The 26,310-nt window shown below is 43.5% G+C and overlaps 1 protein-coding gene across 1 annotated transcript in view; it reads left to right on the top strand.

The window, feature by feature from the left end:
• SERINC5 (serine incorporator 5) overlaps window positions 1-24,667 on the top strand; it is an 81,445-nt gene extending 56,778 nt beyond the window's left edge. Inside the window, exons 6-12 of the mRNA XM_083152396.1 lie at window positions 7,372-7,583; window positions 8,746-8,841; window positions 9,615-9,741; window positions 12,866-12,932; window positions 16,659-16,698; window positions 17,604-17,751; window positions 18,628-24,667. Coding sequence (XP_083008522.1) covers window positions 7,372-7,583; window positions 8,746-8,841; window positions 9,615-9,741; window positions 12,866-12,932; window positions 16,659-16,698; window positions 17,604-17,751; window positions 18,628-18,775 — 838 coding nt within the window. The 3' untranslated portion in view covers window positions 18,776-24,667. The remainder of the gene's footprint in view (window positions 1-7,371; window positions 7,584-8,745; window positions 8,842-9,614; window positions 9,742-12,865; window positions 12,933-16,658; window positions 16,699-17,603; window positions 17,752-18,627) is intronic.
• The last annotated feature ends 1,643 nt before the right edge of the window (window positions 24,668-26,310 follow it).

Raw genomic sequence — 26,310 nt, 5'->3', positions numbered from 1 at the left:
CCGTGAAGTACACCTAGTTTGAATAGTAAGTATTGGCGTATATGTAACAGACTAATAACAATGGTACTCGTTACGGTGCTGTTGAGTTATAGGTCTTGATCCTCTTGCAGGGTAATCGACCTGAAGGGGGGACATGAGGCAGTGATTTTCACAATTTTACCTTGTGGCACAATAAATAAGATTTTAAAATTGCCAATGCACACCATGAGATCCCCACAGGGCAAAACACATTGGCCCCCACAGGAAAAAAAAACGACAACCCTATTTGTCCCAAATAGGAAACAATCACACTGGTCCCCACAGGTAACAAAAATAAAATACATTGGCCCTTTATATGAAAAGACGATACCAGTAAATAACAATTGAACTTGTGGTGGCTGTAAACTGGTTTGGGCATCTCTAGATCTGGGGCACACCTGAGAACAGCTCAAGGCACACTGGTGTGCCACGGCACAGTGGTTGAAAAACACTGTCATGGGGCATAAAATGGGTTTAGGGCCTGATTCATCAAGGTACGCTAAACAGCATACATTTACTGTTGGGCACACAGGCGCCGCTCGTCCAAACATCCACCCCCACTCCACCGCACAATCCCCTCGGTACCATGCCAGTGGATGTACGCGAACACATCCCCTCACATGCGGCCGAAGGGGAGAGAAATTATTCGATGGTCGGCGACCAACAAAATTATTTTTCCTCTACCTCCCCATGGCAGCATACATCTGGGTTACGCCCTCTTGGGTAGATATCTGGAAAGGAACACAAAAAAACAGACACTGCCCCTATATAAGGACCTCCTCCCTTGGGCTCTGTGTCTTTTTTTCCTTTCCGGGTAGATGTGCGTGGCTTACCCTGTGAAGTGGCTGTGAGCTGGCTCCCCTGCCGAGTGCAGTAAGGGGTAATGGCGTTTGGGACCCCCGCTGTCGAGAGCAGTTGAGGACGTCCATCTGCTGGAGTACCCCGCCGCCAGGAGCGGTTGCGGGTAACGACGCCGGCATCAGCAGCAGGCATGAAAAAAAGCATGCAGAGGGAGAGGCGCACTTCCATGACGCGGCGCGTGATAACGCGGGGCGTCACGCGTAGTACATAGGAGACGCCAGAAGGCGTCTGAGGTCATCGGAAGGCGTCTCAGCGTGCTGGATGCCGGAGATCGTGTACAGAACTGAGTCCATACGAAGGGGCAGACAGCGGAAAGCTTGTGCCTGATACCAGCAGACTGGGGTAAGGTCCCAACAAGCAGCGGCGCTGCTGGGACTTGGTTGTTTCTCTTTTACCTATAACGGAGGTCTCATGTTGTTACAGTGAGCCTGTGGTTAAAGTAATAATGGAGGATGAGAGAAAGCAGCCGGTTAAGCCAGGGTAAGCCGCATTGAAGTAGCACTGTTTTTTTGCATAAAGGGAAACTTTATTTTTACATATACCTAAAATAGGGTTTTTTTCTGCTAGGTCTGAAACTGGCAAAGAAAAAGGAGAAGTTAAGGCTAAGCACAAGAGAAAGTGCTCATCCTGTGATAAAGCATTACCTGACAAATGTTCAGGTCCTGAATGCAGCAAATGCAGGAGCTCAGTGCAAATGGGATCTATACAGATAACTGACTTAGTAAAGTTGCTTAAAACTGAGCTGGCAGACACCTTTATGTCTAAAGAGGAGTTTGTCAAGTCCTCAGGGAAGAGGCCTAGGGCAGTACGTTCTGACTCCGAAGGGTCAGAGCCAGGCCCCTCTGGGAAGCCAGAGGAAGAGATGGAGGAAGGCGAAGTATTCCAGGAAAAAGATGGGGTGGACTTCAACCCGGATTTACTGGAGAACCTACTTTGCAAGTCACTCAATATAGAGGACCCTCAGGAGGAGGGTAAGCTTCAGGACCTTTTGTTTAAGGACAAAAAGAGGAAAAATAAGTCTTTTCCATTATCCAAGACACTACAAGAGGTAGTGGAAGAGGAATGGGGGCACCCCGATAAAAAGGTGGCAGTACCCCTAAGAGTATCTAAGATGTACCCCTTTGACCATGAGCAGGTTAAGAAGTGGGATGAGGCACCCAAGGTGGATGCAGCGATAGCACGCATCTCAAGAAAAACTACGCTCCCATTAGAGGACGCGAACATATTTAAAGACTCAATGGAAAGAAAAATTGAGATGAGTCTGAGGAAGCAACATACCACAATAGGGGCTTCTATGAAAGCTTCATCAGCTGCGGCAGTGACTACCAGGGTCCTAAGATCATGGTGCCAGGACCTGGAGTCCGACATGCTGGATGGCATTAAGAGGTCAGAACTGCTGAAAGTGGTACAAAATATACAGGTGGCTGTAGAATTTTTGTGTGATGCTTCTCTTGATATGGTACGTTTGGCGGCCAGATCTAATGCTACAACTGCGGTTATAAGAAGAGCCTTGTGGCTGAAGCCTTGGGCGGCGGACAGTCAGTCCAAAAACAAGCTGATCTCTTTGCCCTTCCAGGGGAATTACCTGTTTGGGCAACAATTAGACGAGATTATTACTAAAGTATCAGGTGGTAAGTCGGTATGGCTACCGCAAGATAAGGCCGCGAGAAGGGGGTCATTCAATAAAGCAACCCGGTACCAGTCCACGGACTTCAGAGAAGCAAAAACATATAGGCCAGGCAGAGGCTTTCGCAGGCCTTGGCTTGGTAACAGATATAATTTTCGTGGCCAAAGGGGCAGAGATGGCAGGTTTGCCTTCAGGCAAAACCAGCAATGACGCCAGAGAGAAAGTAGGCGGCAGACTGATGCAATATCAAGAAGCTTGGCATCAGTCAGTACAGGACAAATGGGTACTGGAAGTAGTCTCGTCAGGCTACAAAATAGAATTTGTCACAGTACCAGGAGGCTGGATGGAAGTTTCACCTATTCCCAGCAACTCGGAAGAAAGGGCGGCCTTGTTCAGCAGCTTACAGACCATGATAGAGCAAGGAGTGGTCATAAGAATTTCCAAACAAGACGAAGACCTGGGATGGTTTTCAAGGTTCTTTGTCGTAAAAAAACCGTCAGGAGGGTTCAGAACTATATTAGACCTAAGACGGCTGAATACCTATGTTCATGTAAAACGATTCAGAATGGAATCAATAAGATCCATCATACCAGACATAGAAAGAGGGATGTTTCTAACAACGATCGATTTAAAAGATGCATACTTACACGTCCCGATATTTCTGGGACACCAAAAGTTCCTCAGGTTTCGCCTAAAGCAAATAACATACCAGTTCACATCACTGCCGTTCGGCCTGTCTACGTCCCCGAGAACTTTTACAAAAATTCTGGTGGTTCTGGTAGCCAACCTAAGGGTGTTAGGCATCTCAATCTGGCCGTACTTGGACGACCTCTTGATTGCGGCAGATACCAAAGAAATGGCGGAAGCACATACAAAGATAGTGCTGGACTACCTGAGACAACACGGATGGTTAATCAACATCCAAAAAAGTCAGCTAGTGCCGACACAAAAGGTAAAATACCTGGGGGTCATTCTGGATACAAAAGAAATGACTATAAAATTGACAGAAGACAGACGCCTGAAACTTCTGCAGGAAGTAAAAGGAATGTTAAGGAAAAAGGTGGTGTACTCAGAAGACTGCATGAGGGTACTCGGCATCCTGTCGGCCGCATTAGATACGACCAGTTGGGCCAGATTCCACATCAGGACGCTGCAGAACTGCTTCTTGAGACAGTGGAACGGGGATGCGAAGGACCGAAGACAGAGAATATATCTGTCAAAAGGAGCAATAGAAGATCTGCTCTGGTGGTCAAAAGCACACAGGCTGACCAAGGGGAAGTCATTCGCGACCGGTCCACAAGTAGTGGTGACAACAGACGCCAGCGAGACAGGATGGGGCGCGGTGTGCGAAGAGCAGTCGACACAAGGAGAATGGGACCAGGCCATGGGCCGACAACATTCAAACGTAAGAGAGATGCGGGCGGTGTTCTTGGCATGTCAAGAATTTCAGGAGCTAGTAAGAGGCAAAGATCTGATAATAAGATCGGACAACCAGTCAGTGGTCATGTACCTGAACAAACAGGGGGGTACAAGGAGCCGGAAACTGATGGCGGAAGTCACGCTTATCCTGAAATGGGCAGAACGTCATGTCAGAAACATCTCCGCAGTGTTCGTGGCAGGGAGAGAAAATGTCAGGGCAGACGCTCTGAGCAGGTACAGGCTAGTCCCAGGAGAGTGGGAGTTGTCAGCACCGGTGTTTACACAGCTGACGCAAGAATGGGGGGTACCGGAAGTGGACCTGATGGCGAAGGCAAGCAATGCAAAGGTCCCAAGGTTCATCTCCAGACACTGGGAGCCGACAGCATGGCAGACGGACGCACTCACGGCGAGGTGGAGAGCGGAGCTAGTGTATGCGTTTCCCCCGTTTACAATCATCCACAGGTTCCTGAACAAAGTACAGACAGAGACGGCCACGGTAATAGCGATCCTGCCCTACTGGCCAAGAAGACCTTGGTTTGCCAAGCTAGTAAGGATGGCGATAAGGGGACCATGGTTCCTACCCGACCACGAGGATCTCATCGGGCAGGGCCGGTTTCGTCAACGGCAGCCAGCAAGCTGGAGCCTGGCGGCCTGGTTACTGAGACCAGGACGCTGAGAGGGAAAGGGTTTTCCCAGAAGGTAGTCGACACACTACTGAAAGCAAGGAAGGTGTCGACCTCCGCAACTTATTATAGAATATGGGGCAAGTATGTATTCTTCTGTAAAGAAAATAACAAAAACCCTAGATTAATATCTACCATTCTGGACTTCCTGCAAGCAGGATTAGAAAAAAAGCTGGCGGCAAATTCTTTAAAAGTACAGATTTCGGCCATTGGGGCGATGTTGGATACCAAAATTGCGGACAATAAATACATCCAGAGGTTCGTTCAGGCGATCAAGAAGATCAGGCCGACCTTCCACAACCCCATGGCCCCGTGGGACCTTAATCTGGTGCTTAACGTACTGACAGAGGGCCCATTCGAGCCCTTAGAAGAGATATCGCTCAAATATCTAACTATGAAAGTGGTCTTTCTTGTAGCTATCACGTCAGCAAGGAGGGTGTCTGAGCTCCAGGCCCTGTGGGTACAAGAACCATTTCTAAATTTCTTCGAAGACAGGGCAGTGCTGAGGACAAATCCTACCTTTTTACCTAAAGTAGTTTCTAGCTTCCATCTCAACCAAGAAATAATCCTTCCTTCATTTTGTGCGGATCCTAAGAATGCTAAAGAAGAAAGGCTACACAGTCTGGACGTAACGAGGGCCTTAAAAACATACATAAGAAGGGTACAGGCTTTTAGGAAATCAAAAAGACTGTTCGTACTGATGGAGGGCAGGAATAAAGGAATGGGAGCTACCAAAACTACCATTTCAAGATGGATAAAAACATGCATCGAAGAAGCATACAAAATTAGGAAAGTGGAAATCCCGGTGGGGCTTAAAGCCCATTCGACCAGGTCCTTGGCAGCGTCCTGGGCCGAAAGGGAGTCCACATCAATAGAAGAAGTATGCAGAGCAGCGTGCTGGTCATCTGCACACACGTTTACCAAGCACTACAGGGTAGACGTCACAGCGTCCCAAGATGCTAGCATGGGGCGCAAAATATTGAGCGCAGTCGTATGATAGTAATACATACAATCTATAGACGGAGGTGGTGAAGTAACCGTATCCTTTTCGTTTCTTATCAATTATGTATTGTCCCACCCAGTGAAGTAAAACTGCTTGGGTATACCCAGATGTATGCTGCCATGGGGAGGTAGAGGAAAGTACAGATTAGTACCTGTTAATAGGCTTTCCTCTACTCCACCATGGCAGCCGTTTTCCCGTCCCGTTTAAGTATTTATGTTGTATAAGGAGCTGTTTAATAAGACACAGAGCCCAAGGGAGGAGGTCCTTATATAGGGGCAGTGTCTGTTTTTTTGTGTTCCTTTCCAGATATCTACCCAAGAGGGCGTAACCCAGATGTATGCTGCCATGGTGGAGTAGAGGAAAGCCTATTAACAGGTACTAATCTGTACTATCTCCCCTTCAGTAATAAAAGTTAGTCTTAACTAACTTTTATTTCCATCAGAATCCAGGGGGCGGGTGCCGACGTCATGTGACATCAGACGCCTGCTCCGAACAGGCATTGGCCCGTCTGATTTCCCAGGGGAATGCCCAGCATTTTTATGGGGACGCCCATAAAATGCTGGGCGTTTCCTTTCTGTGGGCCGGTGTCCGCCCCCCTCCCTCCCCTACCCGTGCTAACACCTTGGCGACAACACCTTTGACAACAGGAAATAAATGTCACTGATGATGTCACAATGGCCTTTAACGACCCTTTGACAACAGGAAAAATGTCACTTATGACATCACTGATGATGTCACAATGGCCTTCACCGACCCTTTGACAACAGGAAAAAAATGTCACTTACGGCATCACTGATGACATCACTGATGATGTCACAATGGCCTTCACCGACCCTTTGACAACAGGAAAAAATGTCACTTATGACATCACTGATTATTTCACAATGGCCTTCACCGACCCTTTGACAACAGGAAAAAAAATGTCACTTATGACATCACTGATGATGTCACAATGGCCTTCTCCGACCCTTTGACAACAGGATAAAATGTCACTGATGACATAACTGATGATGTCACAATGGCCTTCTCCGACCCTTTGACAACAGGAAAAAATGTCACTGATGTCACAATGGCCTTCACCGACCCTTTGACAACAGGAAAAAATGTAACTTATGACATCACTGATGATGTCACAATGGCCTTCACCGACCCTTTGACAACAGGGAAAAAATGTTACTTATGACATCACTGATGTCACAATGTCCTTCACCGACCCTTTGACTGTGCAAACGCCAAAGGCCTGCACATGTGCAAGTACGTGCATGCACAGACCCACCACGATTGGAACTGGGCTGAATTCTGATTACTAGTGGATCACCTCCATGATATGATCTTTATTAGCATCTGTTCATTTGGATAAAATGTCACTAGAAGGGGGTAACCTTAGAGCAGGTACCTTCAAGGCATGATAGTGATAGAAATGCCATAGAGTCTTCTGTTCCTTCCCTTTACCAGTATGTACAGGATCTCCTGGTAATGAGATCTCTGATTGGAGCACTGATCCCTTCTGTTCTCTGGATACATCATTGTCATTGGTACATTATTATTGTATATTTGCATTTACTAACCTGATTGGCTGACCAAGGATTCTGCTAAGGCAAAACTTCTCAATTAAAAAAGTAGTTTCCAGGTCAGATTGCCAGGACACATGGTAGAAACCCTGATTGGAATGGTCAGCCAATGCAGTAATATCCCGTTATCATTCGTTTTCTCCCAGTACAATGCTCCTTAGCCATCCATTGTATTTTCTTCTTTATCAGGAATGCTGGGAAAGAACGTAATAAGCTGTGGTATGGTGCTTTGGCCCTGGTCTATCTAATGCTGTACACCATTGCTGTCGGGGCACTCATACTACTGTTTTGGCTGTACACGCACCCCGAGCACTGTAATCTCAACAAAATCTTACTAGGAGTCAACGGTGGCCTCTGCCTCTTTCTCACCCTGCTGTCCATGCTGCTTTCTGTACTGAAAAGTAAGTTTTTTTTTTTTAAATCTTTTTTTTATATAAGGATACAGAGTAAATATGCACACCCAGGGACGGCAAGATCAATCTTGCAGTCTGTACATACACAGTGGCTAACGACACAATGGGTGAAATGTAATAGGGTGATAGATTCAGAAAGTGAGAGATTGGTAAAAAAAATCTCCAGTTTTATTAAAGCGGCAATCATTTACACAGCAAAATCAAACTGGTTTTGCAGTGTAAATGATTGCCACTTTAAAAAAAACCTGGAGATTTCTTACCAAATCTCTCACTTTAAAAATCTCTCATCCTATTACATTTCATCTAATGTAATCTAGGGAACAAACTGCAGGAGCAAACAATCACAGGTTTGCTGAGCGATGTGGCTGATATATTGATCCAACGCACCTCAGAACAATAGATCTTCTGATTAATCGCCTAGTATTTCCCGGGCTTAACTAAAGAGTGAAATAGTAAGTAAGGAGGGAAAGAGTGGGGTTGATGAAAAATGTTTTTAATAACGTTTGAACCTTTGCAATATTCTGTTGTTTTTTTTTTAACAATAATAATATACTAACATTATCTATTTAGCTTGGAAATCTTTGAGTTTAATTATAAAACCAGCTAAGGGGGGTATTCAATTAAGTGATGATTTTACGGCACTAATTCAAGCCCATAGTATTCAATTTAATCGAGCGTTTTCCTTTTTTTTATAATTTTTTGAGTACTTTTTCGCCTATGCCTTTTTTTGGGGGGGATCGGCCTGGGCAACAAACCCAAAATCGGTCAAAAATGCCTGCAAGTTTGACCAAAAGTCCCTAAAAATGGCTGAAAATTGCAGATTTTTGCCTGGTGAAAAAATCCGCCAATGATTGACCACCCCTTTTAGACCGTGTCAATTCTTACACGGATATTGTACTTCACCTTTATCAACATATTTATTTTCAAGTGGAATAGACCAAATTATCTATTATGCCAGTAGTACTCCTCTAGCTTTGTGTTTTGGTTAGTTAGTTTTTTAGTTGAGTGTATCTAACAAATACTTTGATATAAAAAAAAAATCTTCTCTATGCAAGGCATGGTCAACAGCCATTTGACAGCAGGTATAAAAGTGATAAGACTAGTAAATTGTGATCTTTTTTATTTACATATGTTTTTGCTCTCTTTTTAGGCAACACGCAGACTGGATTGCTGCAGTCTGGGCTCATCTGCTGCTATGTCATGTACCTGACTTTCTCTTCCTTTTCCAACAAGCCACCAGAGATCAGTAGGTTTTACCATAGTTATTTCCTAAATTCGACTGGTCTTCTCTCTGCCTCATCATACTGCATTCCAAAATCGATTGTTTGGATAAATTAGTTAAATCAAAGGGATTTAACCAGTTTGTCTGACAGTTTTGTCTGTTTTCCAGTGTTTGAGATAAAAATGGTCCATTGTCATTTGCTCCCAGACAATACCAGATTTTTTGTTCCATTGCAAAAGATTGGACAGATAATCTTTTAGTGTGTATCCAGCATTATACATGTATGACAGTAGATTAAGATTCAATCACCGGCGAGCATCTCCCTTCGGGGAGATGCCCGCCGGGCCCTATTCAATGCTGTCTTCCCCGACAGTATTGAGCAGGGTATCTCGGCAGAACAAGCCCGACATCACAAGCTGTCGGGCTTGTCCTGCCGGGAAGTGACAAGCTGCCAGCTGCAGCTCGCCTTTTCCCGGCCGCAGCTTGCGGCCACGCCCCCTTCTCGCTCCTCGGCAGGGGGGACATTGAATCCCGCCTGCATTTTCTCTGTCGAGCCGACCGAGAACGGGACTGGGTCACGGCGGTCGAGCAAGCTTGACTGCCGTGACCCCCACATTGAATACCCCCCTAAATAGGAGGCAGTAGAATACAAACGGTGTTTACTCCCTTGTTCTTTTTTATAAAGATCTAAAAACATCTCGATGAATTACAGCAACCGCTGGTAATTGTTATATGGTACTTATTACCTGTATATTAACCGGTTAGTTATAGGATTTCTGTTTTGTCTTTCTTTTAAGTTCTGGATGAAAGTGGAAAGAACATTACGATCTGTGTTCCCAACATCGGCAATGGTATGAACCAGGACGAACGGCTGGTCTCCGTGTTGGGCGCTGTCATTATGCTTGGCTGCATATTGTATTCTTGGTGAGTGTTTCCGTCAGCAGTGGGCAGTACAGTGCCCCAATATACCAGGCCGCTCATTTCTGTGTCTCTCCTATGTAAAACATTTCATAAAATAAATTAAAATCTAGGGTCATTCAATGAATTTACTGAGCCTCAGTGCAATAATATTTGTGACGAGTACAGAATGATGCAGGAGTGTCATAGGGGAGGTGTCTCAAACCTTCCAGGGCAATACATTGGAGAAGTTATCCATATTATAGACAGTGTTAAATAAATTGTCATTAGGCTGGTTGGTTGCGACGGGCAACTTCTCCACTCAGTCTCTTTTAAGGTTTTATGCATCTCCCATCTAGGGAGACTAAGAAGGTTTATTTAGGTGCAAATCTATAACTATTTTTATATCTCTTATTATTATGGTTTCTCTGAAAGAATTCCATGCATTGTCTATATTGTCAGAGCTGTACATCACAATATAAGTGTGCATTCGCTACATCGTCGGATTCAAGCACCAGAATATAAGCGTGCGTCCTCTATATCATCAGATGCAAGCACTAGAATATAAGCATGTATTCACTGCCTTGTCAGATCCAAGCACCAGAATATAAGCGTGTGTCCTCTATATCATCAGATGCAAGCACTAGACTATAAGCGTGCGTCCTCTATATCATCAGATGCAAGCACTAGACTATAAGCGTGTGTCCTCTATATCATCAGATGCAAGCACTAGACTATAAGCGTGCGTCCTCTATATCATCAGATGCAAGCACTAGACTATAAGCGTGCGTCCTCTTTATCATCAGATGCAAGCACTAGAACAGGGCTTGACAAATTATAAAAAAATCTAGGAGCCAGGATGAAAGTGTAGGAGCCAGGCAAACTAAAAATAGGGGCAGTGCGCGCCGAAGGCGTGGAAATCTTTTACAACGCAATGCTTATTACACATGTCACACACCCATTACGTTATTCCACATGCCATGATGCCCACTACACGTGCCATAATGCCCATTACACATTATACCACACACTGTAATGCCCATTACACATTCTACAAAACAACGGCATGCCCATTACACATTAAACCACACTGTAATGCCCATTACATATAATACCACACACTGTAATGCTTAGTACATATTATGTCACATAAGTGCAGTTTACCTACATGCTCATTGCCAGGGGTTGCATGCTTGATGCCAGGTGTCAAAATGCCCTTTGCCAGGGATAGCAGGCAGGTACAGCTGGTGAAAATTCAGTTACAGGCAAACTCTCCCTCCTCCTAGTAAAACACCCAGCACCTCTACCTCCCCTGGCCACACACATGCCCCAGGTAATGCCCCTCCACAGTACCATATCCCTAATGCCTTGCCCCCCCCCCCCCCCCAGTAGTGATACATCCATAATGTGCTCTGTGGTGGTTGGGCAAAGGGGGGACGGAGCACCGGTGGCTGGGCAGAGGGAGGGATGTCATGGAGGATGGAGCTCACATGGCCTGGCAGAGGGGGAGCTCACATGGCCTGGTGGAGGGGGGGCTCTCACGGACGGAGCTCCTGCAACAATGCGGAAGGGAGACGGAGCTCCAGCGCCGGGCCACGGTGGGGAGGGGGGGCGATCACGGAGCTCCCGCAGCCGGGTGTAAGGGGACGTAACTCCGGCGGCTGGACGGAGCGGCTGGCGGTAAGCAGTCTCTCCTTGATGGGACCCGCGGCCGCCGCTCTTAAACATTTTGACACGGACAGCGCATCTTCTTATACCAGGCTGTGCCTGACACAGGCTGTCCGGGGGGTCGGGGACCGCGCTGCGCTGGCCTGACAGGACGGGGGAGACGGGTGGTCGGGCTGCCAACGACCAGATTCTGCTTCCTCCCTTCCTGCTAAATATCTGGTCGCCAGGAAGCAGAATCTGGTCGCCATGGCAACCTGGCCCCCGGTATTTGTCGAGCCCTGCACTAGAATATAAGCGTGTATTCACTGCCTTGTCATCCTTTATATCCTTTGGTCCAAACACCAGAATATAAGCGTGCATCCTGTATATCGTTAGGACCAAACACCAGAATATAAGCGTGCATCCTGTATATTGTTAGGTCCAAACACCAGAATATAAGCGTGCATCCTGTATATCCTTAGGTCCAAACACCAGAATATAAGTGTGCATCCTGAATATCGTAAGGACCAAACACCAGAATATAAGCGTGCATCCTGTATATCGTTAGGACTAGACACCAGAATAAAAGCGTGCATCCTGTATATCGTTAGGACCAAATGCCAGAATATAAGTGTGCATCCTGTATATCGTTAGGACCAAACGCCAGAATATAAGCGCGCATCCTGTATATCGTTCAGACCAAACACCAGAAAATAAGCGTGCATCCTGTATATCGTTCAGACCAAACACCAGAAAATAAGCGTGCATCCTGTATATCGTTAGGACCAAACACCAGAATATAAGTGTGCATCCTGAATATTGTTAGGTCCAAACACCAGAATATAAGCGTGCATCCTGTATATCCTTAGGTCCAAACACCAAAATATATAAGTGTGCATCCTGAATATCGTTAGGACTAGACACCAGAATAAAAGCGTGCATCCTGTATATCGTTAGGACCAAATGCCAGAAAATAAGTGTGCATCCTGTATATCGTTAGGACCAAACGCCAGAATATAAGCGCGCATCCTGTATATCGTTCAGACCAAACACCAGAAAATAAGTGTGCATCCTGTATATCGTTCAGACCAAACACCAGAAAATAAGCGTGCATCCTGTATATCGTTAGGACCAAACACCAGAAAATAAGCGTGCATCCTGTATATCGTTAGGACCAAACACCAGAAAATAAGCGTGCATCCTGTATATCGTTAGGACCAAACATCTGAATATAAGCGTGCATCCTGTATATCGTTAGGACTAAACACCAGAATATAAGCGTGCATCCTGTATATCGTTAGGACCAAACACCAGAATATAAGCGTGCATCCTGTATATCGTTAGGACCACACACCAGAATATAAGCGCGTTTCCTTTACATTGTTAGAAACAAACACCAGAATATAAGTGTGTCACAACGTTATCCATAGAACTAAAAACCTGGTTAGAACAGAAGATTAGGAGGTGAGTGTGCACAGTCACAATGTTTAACCTTGTTTTGCAGTCTCACCTCTACCACACGTTCCAGTTGGGATGCCCTAAGGGGTAGATATGCCCCGTATGAAGATGAAGTAAGTTCATGAATACTTAAAGAATATTTAATTTTGAAAATGAAAATAAAGAATCTATTAAAAAAAAAAATTGTAATAACCTTTTGGGGCAGAGCGATGGTCCAGCTGATATATCGTTCGTCAGGTGTACACACAATATGGTGTCTTCTCTGAGATGAGCAATAAACTAATAATGCCCCTTACTGATCACATAGCTGAAGCTACGTTCCTTGCTCAGTATCATGAGCTACCGGTCAGCCAGGTTGGCGTTGTGTGAGTGACCAGAGGGAGAGACTAATAATGGTCAATAGGCACACTGGTCACTATGAGCTGTCAGCTGAGAGCATCTATTGGGGCTGCAAAGGTGGATCTCTTTTTGCCCAGTGTGACTTCTACGGGTCCTGCCCCAGTAATTGTGTGTGCCCCAGTAATTGCGTGTGCCTTGTAGCTAGAATTAGAAATCACACACAAATGTATATGAGCACAGATGTTTAGCTTACATATACATTTCCTCCTGCGGCTCTTTGAAGCGTTGCCAGCGTGTGTGGGTGTGCAGGCCTGTGATGTTTGATTCCTGTATCAGCGCCACACTGCTTTCCTGCACCCTCGCATTATACAGCAGCCTAAGCCCTAACAAGGACCTGCTGTCTGCATCTGGCAGAGCTGTCGTGTTGGCTTGTTACACAGATAAATCACAATATAGGGCAAACGTACAACACCCAACTAACCGGCAGCAATAGAAGTACAAGGTGACCTCCAAGACGTCTGTATTTCAAAGTGGTCACAGAGGTGTTTTCTTAGAAAGACACTGTTAATGTCTTATCTTTTAGGAGCTAAATGAGCTACTAATAATCTGCTTTTTTATTATTATTATTATTATTATTATTATTATACACTGATAGATTCAGTCTGTAGCTGCTTGATAAGTTCTAGCCCTGTAGACAGGTTAGTGATAGGCTGTTGGCTTTTGTTCTATGTAACTCCTGTTGGCTAGGAGATCTTGCAAGCTTGTACTGCAAAAGGAAGTCTGCGTAGACTAACAGGAGACGTGCTGCGTTGCTCTCTTCTTCTCCTGCGTATGTAACTGATGCTTAATGATCAGTCCCTTCAGCCTTATATGTCATCTGTAATTGCATTAGACTGTCATTGCCTAAACTGTGCATGTCCTCTAATGTTAGCTTTATGCTTGTTCTGTCTGACATGTATCCACAAACTAGTCAGTCACCTATAACCTGGAGTGCTGTACTTGCAGCCTGTCTTCTACATATTGCAATTCCGAAAATCCAGAGATGTAAATCTCCTCCGCTACATCTTTATGCAGTGGATTCTGTCAGTGACTGTTACAGTGCTTGCTTATTGCGTAAGGACATGCACATGATACACGAGGGCTAATTGTGTGTGCCCCAGTCACTACCTACAGTACACATTTATATAGCTTCAACCAACTTGTGCATCCCTGTATCTTTGATGTGTCCTGGACATGCCAGTTCTGACACTGATGGAGAAATTGCATTACATGACTGGAGAGTCCGTGCTTATGTACCATCATGTGTCACTAAATGTATGCAACGAAATATGATGTAGTGGTGACATATTATACAACTGTGCCCTGCTAAATGTGCAATCAGCGTTCCCTGGGCAGTCTTACTATTTACTCTTATAGCAGAGACTTCTGACCCTGTTTGCCGTCTATTGTCTGACTGCAAGAGTATCAGCATCCAGACGTTAATGTAATTATACCTGTATATGGTTGTTTCATTCTATCTGTGTTTTTAAACTAATCTGAACTAAGGAGGGATGTACTTAAAGTGATAAAGAACCCACTGATCAGCTCCTAACTGCCATGTTACAGAATGTGTTATACACCAGGGAAGGAGGGTCCTGCTCAAGGGAGAGCGGTGTCCAGAGTATGAGACTCAGATGGAGATTGGGGCAGGTGGTAGTAAGAGTGAGGGGGCTACAATAGTTGAGAGAGACTTTCCATCTCCAGTAAGGAGATTTGCTTTTTTGAAGTATATAAATATTTGGTACTTGTGTATTAGCAGGGCGCCCAATTAGCATACGTACGGCACCGTAGAAAAATCGCATCGCATGCGATTTTTTTTTTTTGCATGCGATTTTTCCTATGTAATGTATTCACTGCTCTCTACCCGTGGGCGGTGCGATGCGATCACACTGCACATCACCGCAAAATCGCATGCGATATGCGGTGCCGTTGAATTTGCTATACATTTGTAGCGTGGTGAGCAGCGGCATAACGCGTCCTCCCGACCTTTTCATACCCCCACTATCCACGTCGGCGTGAAGTTGATTTTATATAGTGTGGCGAGCGGACACGGATTACCGTACATGTATTCCGCGTCCCCTCATGGGGCTCGCTGCGCTCACCACACTATAAAAAATCAACTCAACGCCGACGTGGATTGTGGGGGTATGAAAAAGTCGGGAGGACACGTTATGCCGCCCCTCACGGGGCTCGCCACGCTTCGGGGTGGCGTGGATTATGGGGGGGTGCCTAAATCTCATTGCATCTCATACAAATGTATATCATCTCACCCTATAACATCGCATGTGGCCAGAGTGAGGTGAATAAATTACATAGGGAGATCGCATCACACGCAAAAATCACATACGATGCGATTTTCTTACGCAGAATCGCCCGCTAAGCAATTTGCTTCGTGGGTGCCCTGCTATTACACAAGTACCAAATAATTGATTACTGTGGGAGTCTGATCATTTGTTGGCGATAATATCATAGGTTGGTAGAGGCATGGGAGGAGTAGGCGGGAATGACGGGGGATTTTCCAAGATGAGTCTTTATAAGTGTAGGAAGGTCATTTGAATTGGATTTCGTACGACCTAGGGATCCATGCATGGTGCTGTAGGTGTGGAGCAACAAGAGGAAGACTTGCATTTAGACTTAATGGAGAGATGGGAGAGGGGGATGCCAGTTATGAGGTTGGAGTCCTCAAGCTTGAAATATTAGTATATGGGGAAGCATCCTGGGATTGAAAACGGTATATTCTAACAGTATTGTGCAGGTGATAGGACATGGGAGAGATTGGAAATGAGGTGTTAAGAGCAGGGGTTAAAGTGAGGGGGAACGGGGTGGAACTGAGTTCCACCACCTCTAATCGTGAGGTGGATCATTTTATCCTCCATATTGGCCCTGTGCAATATTTCTCACAGAAAAGCATTCTAGTTTACAGGGGGATGCCCTACCACTGGCCCTATCTCTGCCTAATGGGGGAGGGGGTATAATTAGGTGGCATTGAGAAATGAGTTCCCCCACCTCTGCATGACCACTTTATGCCCTTGTTAAGGGTGACCACAGGGCAGTTGGGTTAGGAGACTGCAAATTGCAGTGTTAAGAGGGAGGAAGCTTTGAGCAGGGTGAGTAACCCTGCCAGGTGGGCAGGTAAGCACTTTTGGACTTGTTCAGATTTATTTAGCATTGGGATATCTATATGGAAATTTATACGGTCAAACACAGGACAATAGAGAAGGTGAGGAGATGTAGGTTTGGGTGTCTTTGGCCAAATGGGTTATCTCGGCATGAGAAGTAGTGTCCTGTGAGGAAAGCTGATGGCCATAAATAGAGCCTTGCACCTCCTAACAGGGAGATGGAGGGGAGGATGTGCCAGAGGTAGGGAGAATAAGAAGCATTTGGGGAGCGTAGATGGGAACTAGGAAAGGATTGTACAGTGAGAAGGAGAACCCGGCTAAGCTGTGTTTCTGTCTTTCCAGGTGGCGCGCTGCTGCTTTTGCTGGGGTAGCAGTGGAGTTGGTAAGAATGCTTATTCTTTTATGGTTGCCCAGTGATTTTCACATCATCTCTGTCCATACACGCTGGGCAAAAGCACCCAGTGTGTACGGACCTATAAGAAATGTTCTGCAAAAGCCTACATCGAAAAAGCTGCAACTTCTACGAGAAGTTTTTTTTTTTCCTTTTAATGGAACAGACAAGTTAGTCATCGGTGTGATCTTCACCATCCACCGTTCTTTACATAGGTTCTGTCATATTTATCCTATTGGATAAAGAACAAGTGGTATGTTTATTAGAGGTCGATTTTTTTTTTTTATTTATTTTACATTTTTTTTTATTTATCTTTTTCAAATTGATGTTGGGTTTCAGGGCTAAAACACATTTACTAACATGATTTTTTTTATATATATTATTTTTCAGTCGTTAGTAAATATGCGTATGAGACCTGGAGGCAGAACATTGATTTAGGTCAATTTTAAAATCGATAAAAAAAATTTAAATCCAATTTATGTAGATTCTTGAGTGACTTGTGTGTCTTCCTTACCTCATTTCAAAAAATATGACCTGTTTTCATGATGTCACTTTTCTGTTTCTTTTGCTTTGTACATTCTTCCCTTTGTCCTCTTTTGTTATGCACAATATATTTCTATAAATAACGTTTATATTTTTAATTTTTGGGGTGGGATATGATTTTGTTTCTGTTGCTTGGGTGTGTGATTTGTTATTTTTTTTTATTTTATTTTGTACATCTCTAATTCATTTACCTACCAACCTGTCAGATATGAGGTATGTCCGAATATGCGGGTCTTTTTGCGTTCCTGTATTACTTTCATTGTCTTTGTAATGCTGGCTTTATTCTTATTTGAATACATTTTGGTTGAGTTTGATCAAAGCGAGTGTAAATGTGCATTTCCATGTGTGCATAGCTGACCAAGAAGAACGAGTAGAAGCACGGGGAGGGCAAAGAGTGGCCTACAATGAGGAGATGAAGACCGTGTACTCTTACTCCGGGTTTCACTTCATCTTTTTCCTTGGAACGTTGTACATGATGATGACCATCACCAACTGGTTCCAGTGAGTATCCATAGCAAGCGTTTTCTTGATCTTGATGTTGTATTTCAGGGAGTCTACTCTGTTCACACATTTGCATTTTCTTTGCTCCTTTCCAAGGGGTAGATGTATGAAGCAGTGATAAGGGAGGAGAAGTGATAAAGTGCCTGGTACTTGATCACCAGCCAATCAGCTCCTGACTGTTTAAAAAGGGACAGTCAGGAGCCGATTAGCCGAGGAACGTGGTCATTTTGAGCTGCCAAGTCACAAACTTCTGACACCCCTGCTGAGATTTTCCTCTGCATTGTCTACATCCTTATACAATCTCTATTATATATTGGGGGGTATGGAATCCCGGATGTCGATCCCTCCCGGCAGCCGTGATCCAGGCCCGTTTGCGTTTTGCCCGACAGCAAATCGGCAGGTGGGATTCAATGTCCCATCTGCCGGTTGAGGAAAAGTGGGTGTGTCCACGTAAATGGCCATGGATTGTCGATCTGCGGCCAGGATCACGACAATCCACGGCTGTTATCGGCAGAACCGGCTCGTTCTGCCGTGATCCCTCTTCAATGCTGTCAGTAAAGACCAGTATTGAATTGTCCCTTGTCTCTATTTTCCCTGTTGGGAATAACAGTGGAGGATTGCATACCCCCCTTAATCTGTCATTGCAGTACCACAGAAGGTAAATACACATGTTTTTTTTAATTTTGCATAATTTTAAACCATGTAAATGGCTGTATTATTACTGTAATAATTCCCTAATATTTTTCAATGAGAAAAGCGCTCTCATGTATTTTAATCTTTTTATTGTTTTTTTCTTTGTATGTTTGCTGCTTCTAGAACCATTTTACTGCAGATTTCATATAACAATGGTCACCTAATGGTCTTCTGTTTCAACAGTTACAACCACGCCGACATAGAGAAGTTATTCACTGGAAGCTGGTCCCCATTCTGGATTAAGATGGGCACCTGTTGGACGTGCGTCGCGCTCTACCTCTGGACGTTACTGGCCCCCATCTGCTGCTCCAGCGGGGGATATGTAGTATAGATCGCAACGTCATCATTCTGTGTAATAATGACTCTCATTTCCTGTTACATCATTTCTGACGTGTTCTTAATCTAACGTGTAAACATCTTTTTATTTTTATTTTGTTTTTATATATTTTTTAAAGCTAAGCCATATATTGTGCAGGACACAAATTTGTCAAGTCAGCAATAAATTGGTTTTTAGAACCGTGTTCTGTTAGCATGTTACATGTAAAAGACAGTGTCCAGCCATATTACTTGTCATCGGAAACACTGTGCTTTGTATTTTGTTACAATGGATGTTATTGTTTTGTCTTTCAATTGTTTTTCTTAGTGTAATCTTATTAGGTATAGGGATAGATTTAGGCAATGCATCTCTATCTAAAAGGGCATATTGTAGCTGTGTGGGAGGAGCCAAGGTCATTATAGGAGGGGGTGTAACGTAATAGCGGGATAGGGTCCGTACAGTGGATGCTGCTTTGTTATAATGTGATACTGTGTATATAGAATATAATTCTACATTACTGCTCTGAATGGAACATTTATTAGGCTTTGTACCAGGGGATTTGGAGAAATGCGTCGCTGAGCAATTTCTTTTAGCATTCTGTCCTGTACTAGACCAAAATTTTGTTCCATTGTAGTTCGTTCAACTAACTTATTAGTGGGTTTTACAAAGGTCTTCCCGAACATGGTGAGCATCTTGGGACTGCTTCTTATGTATTAATCTGTGTTTTTGTTTTTTTACATTTTAACCTGTATTACAGCAGTGAGATTTTGTATTTTTATACTTCTAACTCATAACAGAACGATAAGGTAAATGATAAGCCGAGGGGGAAATGTAACCTGGTTTTGCCTTTTAAATGATTGGCGCTTTAAAGCATGGGACGGGGTCAGACTGTGCTGGTATCTCCATCGTGCACATTGTTACATTTACCCGTTACCTCTTTCTCTGCACATGATGGCAGCATCTGTATAAGAACTACGCAAGGCATTGGGGTTTCCCTGATATTACAGTCTGACGGATTTCTTAAATGTCTGATACTTCATCTGGTCAAACCAGTTGTGAGTTCAAGTCTTAACCAGTTCTGTAATCTCTAGAGCCACAATTGGCTGCTAGGAATATAGACTGTATGTATGCATAGGTGGCGATTCTGTGGGTGCGTGAGGGCCCAAGTACCCACGGAAATTGATGAGCACCCACCCGCTCAGCAGCGACCCACATGCCCGTGTCCCACTGCACTCCCCTTCCCTCATCGCTGGCACAGGTACTGTGTGGGCATTTATGTATTTGGCACTGTTGCCATAATTTGAATATTGGAGACAACTGTGCTGCGTAATATAAATCAGTATTATGTTGTGGCCACGCCCATTTCCCATGAAGCCACTCCCCTATATTTTTGGCTTGAGCACCCACCAGCAAAAACATAAATCGACACCTATGTTTGTATGTATATGTGTGTGTATATAATGGTGCTGCAAACTTAAAGGTGATTTCAGGGCATTTTCTAAGCCATCTCACTAGATGGCTTAGAAAATGCCCCTACATCACTCTGTATGTAGGGACCATAGCAATGCACTGCCCCGCACATTGCTTTTGCCCAACGATTAATAACCAGCATGCTGCATATTAATCCAGTTAATCGCCAGTCAGGGCCAGTGTTCTCACCGGGGAACACTGCCCCTGACAGATCGCTGTTTGCAGAGCGATTATTCTGTGTATGCATATGAGGGTGTAACATTATTTGGTATGCCAGACCCAGGACATACAGTATGCATGTATTCGATACAGTCTAATTATGATTATACAAAAGGAATAACAATGGGAGATTAATTAGCCTGTAAATATCAGGACTTTATTAGCCTGGTAAGAAGAGTGCAGCAGGATGGCATCTGCTGTGTAACTGCCCACAGCTATAATGCTACAATTCTCAGTGATGGTCATTTAAAAACATAGGGGTAGATGTATTTAGCAGTAATAAGGGAGGAGAAGTGATAAAGTGCATGGTACTTTATCACCGGCCAATCAGCTCCTGACTGTTAAGTTACTGGCTGGGTTTAAAAAGGAACTGATTGGCCGGTGATAAAGTACCATGCACTTTATCACTTCTCCTCCGTTATCACTGCTTCATACATCTACCCCTTAGTTTTAGTGCTATACTGCACTTCTGTGCGATCAGACCACATGTGGCTGTTCTATAGTCTAGTTGCTGTGGATCTGACCACATGTGGCTGTTCTATAGTCTAGTTGCTGTGGATCTTTAACATATTTTCTCTTTTAAGTTACATTGCTAAGAACTTGTTAAATTTGTTACGGAGGCACTAGGGCCCCAGACTGTCTTCAAGGGCCACTCTTGTAGCAAGCCATACATTGGACTAAACAAAGGAAGTTATACGTCACTGTGTATTATTAGCAAACTTTGGTAACAACAATTGTCTATGTAAAATGTTCTTTATTTTATATAACTTTATTTGCTGTATTTCTATCACACAAATTGTTTATTCAGAGGAAAACAACTTTATAGAAAAAAATCTTATTGTATAGTATATTATAAAGTAATATAAACTATATAAAGGCTAAGCATATAAGTCACCAAAAACTATACATAAATGTTTGTGATAAAACTAGGATTCACCAAAGTCCTTTGGATTCAATATTCATAAATAGTTCTTACCAGTTACCAGTTAGATAACGATTCTATACATTCGGTCATTTAGGGTCAGATGTATCAAGTGATAAACAGCCAGCCAATCACCTCCTACCTGCCATGTTACAGACTGGGTTTGAAAAACAACCAGCTGGTTGTTTATTGTATCACTTTTTGAAGCTTGATACATCTTGTCGAGAATCTGGTCACAAAGTTCCTGTAAGAAAGTACAGGATATGTACAAAGAAGTTTTTCTTGTGTGAGGTTGTTGGAGAAAATCATAAAGGCAGAAACCGCAACCACAAATCTGACCAAACTCTCGCGTGTCTGCTCCGAAGTTCATTTTTAAAGCACATGAACTAACACTTTCCATCATTTCTCCACAACGTCTATGGCGATTATTTAATTTTACCAATAATCAGCCATATGCCAAATATGCAGAATAAATGGAACATCTATGTATAAAAAAAATACTTTAAAAATGATTTTCCATGTAAATCCATCCACCATTTTCTATCCCTTTTATAGAATGGCTTCTCATGTAATAAATATTCTAGGCATGCAATGGAATCATAAAACCATATCATATGTCACATCCTTTGTGTCTATATTTAGGTTTGGCAATTTTAATTTTTCAGTGTTTATTTGCTATTATGTTATAAGGATTTGTGTCATCTGTTTTCTGTTACACAAACTAACCAATATAAACTTCTGGTATTCATTACATACATGGAAAATATGATGCGTACAGTGTAAATCTAAATACAGATGTGTCCTCATACATCTAGCGGCCTCCATACACCATGTAGCACGAGATGCTTGGCGTGAGAGACCCGCCAGCTCCCATGTAGCTTCACGTCTATCGTCTCTTTTGCATCTTAGTGGCTACTACGTGATTTAACGAAGAGGTACGAGGAGTCTGCTGATTCATTTTATATGACACTTGTATATCGTGTGTGACTGAGGGGGAGATTCAACTGCTTTCTGTACTTAACTGAAGGCAATTAACAGCGATAGCCTTTGGCTTTAACGTGGAAGGCTATCCAATTAGCCTCCCGACTTCTCCCAAAAGGGTTCACGCCCATTAACTTCATGTGTAAATAGGGTTATCAGGCGTTAAGGCACGAAATATGTGAGAAGTTCATGGATTCCTGCATTAACATGGTCGCGGGACCCAAACACTAGCGGCAGGCCGGTGCTAAAAAAAAAAAAAATCCCTGATAAGTGCCGGCATCGTGGCTAATTAAATTTCCACCTAAGTTTGTATATGGAACAGAACTTGTATTGGAAAAACGTTGCAGGTTTTTCATTGTAGCCCTTCGTGTACAGATTGAGAGACTCACATCAGATATACAAGTGTTCTATATCAGATTAAGACCGCACAGTATCTTTTGTGCGTCCAAGTCACATTGTGTTACGACTGAGACACAATCTCATGTGACCTAGCGTGCCAAGAGGGGCTGTTTGGCGTGACTGCCGCAAAAATGTATGAGGAAGATCGGTAAATGTCTTGTCCTGTGTTCACAGGATGCACCACATTCATATTTTAAAATACCTCATTATTTAAGGACGGCTTATTTTGAGTGCCGTACTAAAGTCATTTTGAGTGCCGTACATATTATAATAATGCAGAAGAAGCTTAAGATCATTTTTGCTCCCTGAATCCCCCAAGGGACATACGATGATTACTAATGTATTAAACTAAAGAACAAAATATTAAAAATAAAATCATATTGGGCTGTATTTTTTAGGATTTGCATTTATTCACTGGTTCTAAAAAAAAAAGGGGCTGGTGCTTCTTGTGGATCAGAATGACATTGATAGTTATAAACTTGCGGAATGGAATCTTAATAAGTGGTGCTGTATACACCGTGCACCCGACTGCGAGGCGGAGTTAGTGGTGACTGTATCGCAACAGCGTTTGAGCCAGGGTCCAGCCCAATACTCTGTGTTCTGGTATTGTTACTATTAAGCCAAAACTCCATTGCCCCCTTGTCCCATTGCTCAGAGCCCTTTCTCATTTCTTGCACAAGGACAGTACAGACAATAGCATCAAATTGTACTACATTAGTCATCTACGGAGAATCTACGTATTTAGATAGTGACGAGAATCCTTTGTAGCCATTTGTTATAGATGACAAAAAAGGATTCTATTGCGCTAATGATAATCATTAGTTTGTTTACATCCTGGCCCGCTATTACACAGAATACTAAAGGCGCTCATGCGTGGGAAGATGTGGGTGGTTATCTTGGACCAACATGGCCTCAGATATGCACTGAATGGCTTGATCCTACTAGATACAAATTATTTTAATTCGGATCGATGGCCATTTTGATTAAATATTTCTGTAATCTTCCAACAAATAGAAACCGTTGCCAAATAAGTGGGTAGAAAATGACCCGACAGAAGAACCACACTCACAGTAATTAATATAATGTGCCACCACGGAACACTGCTTTACTACCTGCTGCAATATCGTTGGCCTGTGTTTCGCCTCTTGTTAGATTTACTGCAGACATAATATGGATAAGTTACTCAGAGAAGCTTTTTCTTTCTGATCACGCCAAGCCTACCTTCTGGATGTACTTTCCCATAGAAATACTATACTAGTTATAATGCTGTTTAGGAGCTGAACCCCTACCACACCCGAGACCGCAGAGCAGGGTCACATCTATACATTCTAAAATTCTACAATGCTTTTTTGTACAGTTAGAAATCTTTTTTTTATATATTGATTTTTGTATAAATATTGTTTTTGGATTTCTATAATTTATTGTATACCTAAGCGAATGAGAAATAAGGACTTAGATATATTTATGGCTTTAATTTTTTCATGAGATATATAAAGTCTTAGAGGGGGGGGGGGGGGTTTCTGCGGCGTTCTGCTGTGATGTTGCGGCTGTGCACATTGCTGCTTATTGTGGTGAGAAAAAAGCAGAGTTATTGCAGCGACGCACCTTTATGACCGATGCAGATACACAGCGCCTTGGGCTCCTTTATGTATCTCAGGAAATTGTAAATCTCTGAAGAAAAGAGGAAAAAAAAAAGTGATCTAGTAAAGGGAAATCGACATTTCTGTTCCTAAGCGAAAGATGATCCATGTTCTTAAGAAAAGATTAAAAGTGATGTTGGACAGTACAATATCAAATATAAGCCAGTTATCATTTCTGTGAAACCTGTAAAAGGCAACAATGTTTTCCTTTTAGAAAAGTCTTTTTATAGCCTTTTTAAACATTGTGTATTTAATAAAGTTGTGTTTTGGAAGTAACCTTTGCTATCAGTGTTTTTGCGTTTTGTGTTTCTATGTTGTCAAATGAATCCATCCTCGGACAGATCGTGTTGGCCAGCTTGGGAGCTTTGGACCAGTTTTTCCACCAAACCACATTGGCAGTAGCGGGTGACTCCTCCCATTACACTGCAGTCTGAGTATATTATTATTACATTTTTTTTATAAGGCGCCACTAGTGTAACGCAGTGCCGTACATAGGGTACATAATGAGAACAATAGTCAGTGATAGCAATAAATGAAAACAAGTGAGAAGAGATGCGAGTATAGATGGTAGGTGGGTAATATAGCTGTAATTGAAGTGTGAGAGAAGAGGGCAGTGAAAAAAGGAGGGAAGAGGGCCCTGCTCCAAGTACCACACACAGCCATACATGGTAATCATCATCAATGGCTGCCAGGCTGTGTACCGTAACAGCTGGATATAGCATTAATTTCTGGGGGTACAGTGTGTATTACAATTATAGGATTTCCTTCCTTTCAAAACACGGGGGTAACGTTGGCGTATATATAAGTATATTTTGGGGTAAAAGGTAAAAAAGTTCCCTGGTCTAGAGGGGAACGATGGCCACAATTCAGACCAGATCGCACGGCGGATAGTTATCGATACATTGCACATGCGTACAGTAGTAGTAGTAGTAGTACGTTTATTTATAAGGCACCGCAAAGTGTCCGCAGCGCCGTACATAGCAAACAAAAAACAAATTACAAGGTAACGTACAGGGTGTGTTGAAAAATACAGTATAAATAGGGGTATAGCTGGTAGAACTAAAATCAGCATCAGTTCAGCAGTAGGTGTCAAAATTGTCGAGGAGACTGAAGATGAAGTAGAGGAAGGGAAGAACAGGACAGGGCACAGGTGAGGTAAAGAGGTAGGGTGAGGAAGGAGGACCCTACTCATAAGAGTTAACATACTAAAAATAGGTGGGTGGACGAACGAAAAACAATAGGATAAGTAGGAACAGAGGCTGGATAGGAGGATCAAAAGAGGTTAGGAGGAGGGATAGGCTAGTCGAAAAAAGTGGGTTTTGAGGGAGCGCTTAAAGGAGGTAAGGGAATTAGAAAGCCTGATGGGTGTCGGGAGGTTGTTCCAGTGCAGGGGGGCAGCGCGAGAGAAGTCTTGGACATGGGAGTGGGAGGAGGTGATTAGGTGAGAGGTCATGTGTACAGTTCCCAGTACACATCTGCAAGGCTGTCCTGCAACTATTTCTGTGCACAAACTGTAAGGTGATTGACAGGAAGTAAGTGTCTGGGGGTGGAAACTGGCCTTTTAGTAGGAATGCTAAAAAAAACATAGGCGTGCCAGGAAAAATGCTGGGAGTGTCCAGGGAAATGCTAGGCATGCCTGAGCATAGAATGTGTGACATCAGGTCCAGGCCAGATATGCCATTTTCAATCATTTTTACACTGTGCACAAGTCATCGCAGGCACCGCATAGCCCTGGACGTACTGTCCAGGGCTATGCGGTGCCTGCGATGACTTGTGCACAGTGTAAAAATGATTCGATGATGAGCCAGTTACGATGGGTTTTGGACAAAGTCACATGACTGCTTTTTCTCTTCTTTTTTTTTTTTCAAGTACAAACAATAAAAACATCATTTTAACCCCTTCCTGACAGAGCCAGTTTT

The sequence above is a fragment of the Crinia signifera genome, chromosome 1 (genome assembly GCF_055691185.1).
Source record: "Crinia signifera chromosome 1, ASM5569118v1, whole genome shotgun sequence".
Classification (NCBI taxonomy): domain Eukaryota; kingdom Metazoa; phylum Chordata; class Amphibia; order Anura; family Myobatrachidae; genus Crinia; species Crinia signifera.
This window is presented reverse-complemented; position numbering and strand designations above follow the sequence as displayed.